The 7381-nt window shown below is 35.5% G+C and overlaps 1 protein-coding gene across 1 annotated transcript in view; it reads left to right on the forward strand.

Moving 5' to 3' along the window:
• The first annotated feature begins 535 nt into the window (after positions 1–535).
• The window catches only part of LOC107726640 (septin-7-like), a 13140-nt gene continuing 6294 nt past the window's right edge, over positions 536–7381 (forward strand). The window contains exons 1-8 of the mRNA XM_016536303.1: positions 536–637; positions 777–879; positions 3057–3163; positions 3651–3751; positions 3923–4057; positions 5800–5948; positions 6439–6490; positions 6762–6887. Coding sequence (XP_016391789.1) covers positions 551–637; positions 777–879; positions 3057–3163; positions 3651–3751; positions 3923–4057; positions 5800–5948; positions 6439–6490; positions 6762–6887 — 860 coding nt within the window. The 5' untranslated portion in view covers positions 536–550. The remainder of the gene's footprint in view (positions 638–776; positions 880–3056; positions 3164–3650; positions 3752–3922; positions 4058–5799; positions 5949–6438; positions 6491–6761; positions 6888–7381) is intronic.

A 7381-nucleotide genomic window follows, 5' to 3' on the forward strand; every position in this document is an offset into this window, starting at 1 on the left:
TCTGGTGCAACAGAGCCCATCCTAATATTTAAAAGCCAGCTAAATAGTTTAATGTATAAAGAACATTGATATAATAAATATGCACAAAATATTATTTGGAATATTTTTAGTTTCAACTTTGTTCTGTTATAGTTTGTGTTACGTTTTTTCTACTTGTACTACTGTACTGTTGAAAGAAATATTTATTTAAATCTTTGTTTAATTTATTTTAGCGAAATTATTTATTTTAATTTATTTAAATGAATTACGTTTTAATTTTATTATTTATTTATTTATACTTTTTTTTTCCCACTTGACCCCCTGAAAACTCCCTTGCGAACCCTGGTTTGAAGACTGCAGTCCTAGATAAACTTTATTCAGTAGATGTTTGTATATGTTTGAGTCACTTGCTTCATTGAGCCTCTGACTTTCACTCTATCAGTTTTTTTTTTTTTTTTACTTTCCAAAGCAATTTCAAGCATTTGGAGCCTGTGTATATGTCATAAATTTTTGTGCTTTTTTTCCCTCTCCCTCTTTGTCTAAAAATGCTGTTGTATGCTGAACTTTGGACATGCCAAACATCTCTTCTGACATCTTCATTTTGCTCCCCATCACCCTTAACCAATACCATGCATTTCTGGGATTCAAATACACAGCAGTAAGTATGACTAATACAGGGAGAATAGCACATTATCACCTATTTGCTTATTTGAGAGTACAATTGTGTGTGTTATTCTCTGTGAGCATATACCAGCCAACTTCTCTGATCAAAAAAGTGTTTTTCAATCTGTTTTCAGCAGCAGAAGAGTCTGGAGGGATACGTGGGCTTTGCAAGCCTCCCCAACCAAGTGTACAGAAAGTCTGTGAAGCGGGGCTTTGAGTTCACCCTGATGGTTGTGGGTAAGGAAACACATTCTTTGAATGTATTGATTTTGATCTGCTTTATAACCTTCGGTATGCAGTTTGCAAATACCAAACTACACTCAACGTGTAACTAATTTAGTGACACATTGCTTGTGATGGATTCAGTGTGTGCTGCAGTCATTATGACCGCTTGAGAAGCTTCCGGTCTAGTTTTGAATGTTTGCCAGTTTGAGACTACATTCTTGACATTTGGTCTAAACACTGTTTGGATAACACACAGGAAGCAGGGGTTGAATAGCAGTGATTTCACATCCTGTTCATCTTGAAAAATGCGAAGACTTCAGTGAAGAACACCTAAATGGCTGACATTTTACAAAGCATAGTTCTGAATTTGATTCTTTTACGCTTAATCAAGTTTGCGGTGATATGGGATCTGCCCTGTTTTTGCTAGAATTTGCTGTGAAAGCTTACGGAGCGGTGTTTGCTTTGGCTTTGCGTGTGAGCTGCGGTTTTGTACCCGACATCCACTGCATTTATGAATCTGACCTGAGGACTCGTGGTTGTGCGTGCTTGAGTTATTTTTCGGTCTCAAGTGAAAGGCATGTTCAAGACATTATTTGTGGTCTGTATAGTTGCAAAATACTGTCTTTGGTTAGACTTGGTAGATGGTTTAAACTTATTCATCACATAATATCCCAATATTTAACTTATTATTAATGAATCATGAATCATTAATTAAGTTTTATAGTGCTTTCTCTTGCTGATTTTTTAAACAAATTAGCTGGACTGTGCGGGTGGACTTTACCCAGTTGTTCTTGCATTAGTGTTTGGGTATGGAAAACAGCCAAGTCTGTAATGGTGCCAGCCACTTGCCCTGCCAGAAGCAATTTACTCTAGTTAATGTGCTGACCTCACTGCGTGAGACCGCACAGATGAATGCTGCGCTCTCTTAGTTAGTTTCTCTGTATTCACACTAATGCTAAATACATAATAATGAAGCATCATCACACCGATGGAGAGGTATTGAGTCGGTCATGTTTGAATTTCCAAAACAATTAGCAGTAAGTATTTAGAATGAAGTTCACTTAGTCACATCTTGTCCATTAACATATTTACTAAAGAACTGCCAAAAAGCTGCTTGAGGTTATTTCCACTGTTCTCCCATGAGGTTCTTAGACAATCATTTAGATTGGATGCAAAAAATGCCGTTCCCTCCAGCATTGGCGTAATACATTTAGAGGAGGTTCACACAGGGCATGTCCTTGCATTCCATCTGCACTATTATTTTAATTGTTTGTCTATTTACTCATGCATCAGATGGATGTTTTTGGCCACTGTCTCATGCCATGAATGTCACATTTTTAAGATTTTAAATGTAATGCTAGAGGAGTGCATAAATCAGCCATTAAATTGCAATTTTGAGATTAAGTGCTACATTTTCCCCTCTTTTGTTCTTTTAAAATCTACCAAAATTATTTTTACAAATCGTGAGTAAATATTTTGTCAAATAATAAACAATTTTGTCAATAAATAGTAATAAATCACCCTGCTTTCTAGATATTGTGTCTGCATCCGCTGGTTCAAAGCCCATATCTGTCAAGCACTATTTAACTTTGGAAAATGCATCTTGAGAGTCCAGTATTTCATATTTGTCTTTACTTCATTATGTTGGTAATGAAATATTCTCTAGTCTTCTAGTCCTGATTGTCATGTCTACTGATTTTATATAGTACTGTAAAAAAAAAAAAGAGTTTTTGAAAGAAGTCTCTTATGATCATCAAGGTTGCATTTATTTGAATTTTCTTATTGTTATCAATGTTGAAAACTACTCCTTAATATTTTTTATTAAAACGGTGATAGTTTTTTCAGGATTCGGTGAAGAGAAAGTTTAAAAGAACAGCATTTATTTAAAATATAAATATTTTGTAACATTGTAAATGTCTTTACTTTGACTTTAACTTTTAAAATTGCATTAATGTAAGGCATCCTTGCTAAATAAAATAATTTAAAAATAAATCTTCCTAACCCATCATTTTGAATTGTAATGTATACAGAAGAAACTTAAAAACCTAAGCTCAACTAAAACTCAAACCTTAAACTTTTTGTCTTGCAAGCAGTGTTATTTCCTTCAGTAAATCTATTTTTTATGTTGCTCTGAATTCAGGTATCATTTTAACCTTATGTTTCTCTGTATTTTCTGTCCTTTTTTTCAGGAGAGTCAGGGTTGGGAAAGTCCACGCTGATAAACTCTCTGTTCCTGACGAATCTGTACTCTGGAGAATATCCTGGACCTTCGCATAGAATCAAGAAAACAGTTCAGGTATAAAGAGTGAAGCTATGTTTCCTAAATGTCAATAGATGCTGCTTGTTCCTTCTCAGTTGTGCACTGGGAACAGAAAGTGGCAAACATCTTTCTTTTTTTTTTTTTTCTTGAATATAGTTTTATAAAGGTTTTTAGATCATAACTCCATGCACACATTTCTAGGTTCCTATGCTACTATACTTCTGGCTTCTCAAGCATACTTAAGTAATACTTCAGTAATAGCTATGCTATGTCCTGCATGTTTGTACTTGTAGCCTTTAGAGTGTCTGTGAGTCCAGAGCTTTGCACAACATTTCAGCTTTTTGATAATTGTCTTTGCATCAACACCACTTATACCCTGTGGTATGTAAACATAAGTGACCAAGCAGACATTAGCTACTAGTGTTTACACCAGCCATTTGTGAGGTCTTTTTTAGTATTTACTAGGGCATATGTTGAGGGCCTCTATGTAGAAGTAGTAATTCAGATGGTCTGTTATCCACAGGTGGAGCAGTCCAAAGTGTTGATGAAGGAGGGAGGTGTCCAGCTTCTGCTCACGATAGTGGACACTCCAGGATTTGGAGACGCTGTGGACAACAGCAACTGGTGAGAACGATTTTAGTGTGTTTGGTGGAGTGCCAGATATAATTCTGACAGCATGGTTCAATACCAGGTTGCTTTATATAATTAGATGGCTGTGTGATTGTGTTTTCATTACTGTGGCGTTGCTTTAAACCAAAAGCATGACCTGAAACTCCCGTGTGTTTTCTGCTCCAGCTGGCAGCCGGTCATTGATCACATCGACAGTAAGTTTGAGGATTATCTGAACTCCGAGTCACGTGTGAACAGACGGCAGATGCCGGACAGCAGAGTGCTCTGCTGTCTGTATTTCATTGCACCCTCAGGACATGGGTGAGTGATCGGAGACCTGTCCTTCTGCTTTCCGGCTGATTATTATTCTTAATAATGTCTTAATAGAAGGAGAAAACTTACCAATCATATGTTGACCACTAATTAAAGTAGCTTCAGTGCATTAGTGACACAATTCTGAGGTTCAGTTTTTGTGTTGTGGTTTGAATTAAACCCTCTAATTTGCGGTAGGAAAGGTACACTATACATTAAATTGATCAAAAGTGTCAGTAAAGACATTTTACATTGTTACAAAACCTGTATTTCATTGCACCCTCAGGACATGGGTGAGTGATCGGAGACCTGCCCTTCTGCTTTCCGGCTGATTATTATTCTTAATAATGTCTTAATAGAAGGAGAAAACTTACCAATCATATGTTGACCACTAATTAAAGTAGCTTCAGTGCATTAGTGACACAATTCTGAGGTTCAGTTTTTGTGTTGTGGTTTGAATTAAACCCTCTAATTTGCGGTAGGAAAGGTACACTATACATTAAATTGATCAAAAGTGTCAGTAAAGACATTTTACATTGTTACAAAAAACATTGTATTTTAAATAAAAGCTGTACTTTTGACATTCTATTCACAAAAGAATCCTGAAAAACATTATCACAGTTTCCACATAAATATGAAGCAGCACAGCTGTTTTCAACATTATATAATAATGAGAAATGTTTCAGCAAATCAGCATATTAGAATGATTTCCGAAGGAAAGTAGTGAGTAACGATGCTGAAAATTCAACTTTGCATTACATTTTAAAGTATATACAAATAGAAAGCAGTTATTTTAAATTATATTAATATTTCACAATATTACTGTTTTTACTATTTCTTATCAAATAAATGCAATCTTGTAAGAGACTTCTTTCAAAAACATTTTAAAATTCTTCTAACTATAATTTTGTGCATAAAATAGGTTGGTTGTATTCAAACCTAGACCTTTTTTTCCCCCTTTTTTTGTATATCATGCTTCAGTTCATTTTCACTTTATGTTTGTCAGTTTTTTCCTGCTAAGATGTCTGATAATGGATTTCATTGACAAGCCAGAGCTGAAGTCAAAATTTTCCTCTTAGTCAGTGAAAACATTAGAATGACTGTGTTACTGTAAGCAGCTGTTCTCAGACAATAGTGGATCTGTGCTCAGTCGCAGTGAAGATGCAGGAATGTGTCGCTCTATTCAGTCTTGTGTCCACACGGTCCTGATGATTACTGAAGCATGGCACAAAGTAAATAATATGGGTGTTGTTGCCTATGATTCAAAACGGAAACCAATTTAGCTGTAAAAGTATAACACATGACCACTAGTGACTTTTTTTCTTTTATAAAACAACGATATTCAAAACAGCAATATTTCAAATATTAATATTCAAAAAGTCACCAGTTCAATAAATAATTACAATAATAATAAACTCCTCTGAATTAAAATAAACAATGTATTAGATTGATTGCTTTTTTTTTTTTATAGATTTTTTTTAAATAATAGTGTTCTCTTAAAATGTGGATCATCAGATATTCTATCATTGTAATTTCGAATTTAGTTGCACTATTAAAAAACGATATTATTCCGTTTCTAAAGCCAATGTGAGTGGTCTTTAACTGTGCAAAGGTTCAGACCATGCCCTGATATTAAGAATGAGTTATAGTTTTGGTGATTCATGCATTTGCAAAGACTATTAAAAAGCGAAAGGGACTGAGAGAACTGTGTGATGGTTATCATGGTGTTGTGTTGTATGTTTTTCCACCAGACTGAAACCTTTGGACATCGAGTTTATGAAACGGTTGCATGAGAAGGTCAACATCATCCCACTGATTGCCAAAGCAGATACCCTGACACCCGAAGAGTGCCAACAGTTCAAGAAACAGGTCAGCCTGCTGCAGCCTCCAGCTCTCGTGTGCTAAGTGCTGTCCATTTAAACTCCTGATTAAGAAAAAGGCAAGAAGAGACAGCAGGAGTTCAAGCCTCCGGCACCATGTGTGTCCTGAGTGCTTTGCCATCTGTCAGAGTATTATCTCTGCAGGAACCATGAGCAGGAGTGCAGCATTACCGCCATGACAGGAAAGATCAGATGAAAAGATTTGAGCACATCCACAAATAAATAAACAGAGGATGAAAGCCTTTGACAATGAAATGCATTTATAATTTTTAGAGCTGCAGTTTTAATTTCAAACCTGTGATCATTTTGGTTGAGCAGCTAACATTAAAAAAATAAATAACTATAAATGGGTTTGTGCAGGATCAGTTAATTTGTGAATATGTAATGAAACTTTGTTCCCACGGTCATGGAATTTGTATAAAGTCTTTATCCAGCAGTTAACAATTATAAATGGCATTTGAAGTATAGCTTGTTGTGTTTAAAACCTAATAATCTTTTCTTTCTCCACAGTTGAGAATGGAGACCACTGTGATTTCACACTCTTAAGGAATATGCTTATCAGGTACAAACATAGCCACCGCAAATCAAAATGCATTGAGTTTGAGTTTGGCTGAAGTCTTGTGGGAATTAACTGTGGAAACACAACAGCAATAGCTTTTGGAGAGTGAACGAGACTTTTGTCAAATGCTTTGCTTAAAAAGTGTGCTTTTGCTATTTTTCGTCAACATAAATGCCACTTGGTTTCATATTTTATATATCTAATGTATTGGCACTCATACTTTAAGCATGGCTTTGTGGAGCCAGTGTATAAAAATTTACTTGTTTTGTGTCAGAACCCACATGCAGGACCTCAAGGACGTCACAAATAATGTCCATTATGAGAACTACAGAAGCAGGAAGCTTGCGGCTGTTACCTGTAATGGAATCGACAACAACAAAACCAAAGGCCAGCTCACCAAGTAAGTTACGTTTAGTAACATATCACTGATATTAAACAATTCAGTCTACTTAATCCAAGAACAAATGACAAAGGCCTTTGCCTGCATGGTTTGTCCTGAGATTCAAGATGTTTATGTACTATCAGTGTAATCGGAAATGCCTGGAATAACGTAAGACAGCAGATGGCATCCGTTATATGCAGGGTTACATTCCATACTGCCTCATCTCAGACACTTAAAACATGCTCCACTCTGACCTCATTGCGTCACAATGTGTGAATGTAAATTATAACACTCGAGCAACAGTGTTTTCCTGGCACGCGTTACTCCACATCTTTAGTGTTTCGTATATGAATTTGAACAGCTGTCTGATTATTAGTATTGTCATATTAGCATTTATACTTTTGAATAATTTAATACATCTGAAATAACAAACAAACCTACACCTACTCTGAAATTAACTTTAACCTATTAACTTTAATGCTGAACATTTGTTAGGGATATATATATATATA

Source organism: Sinocyclocheilus rhinocerous, unplaced genomic scaffold (assembly GCF_001515625.1).
Source record: "Sinocyclocheilus rhinocerous isolate Xijiao unplaced genomic scaffold, SAMN03320098_v1.1 scaffold5, whole genome shotgun sequence".
NCBI classification, from domain to species: Eukaryota; Metazoa; Chordata; class Actinopteri; order Cypriniformes; family Cyprinidae; genus Sinocyclocheilus; species Sinocyclocheilus rhinocerous.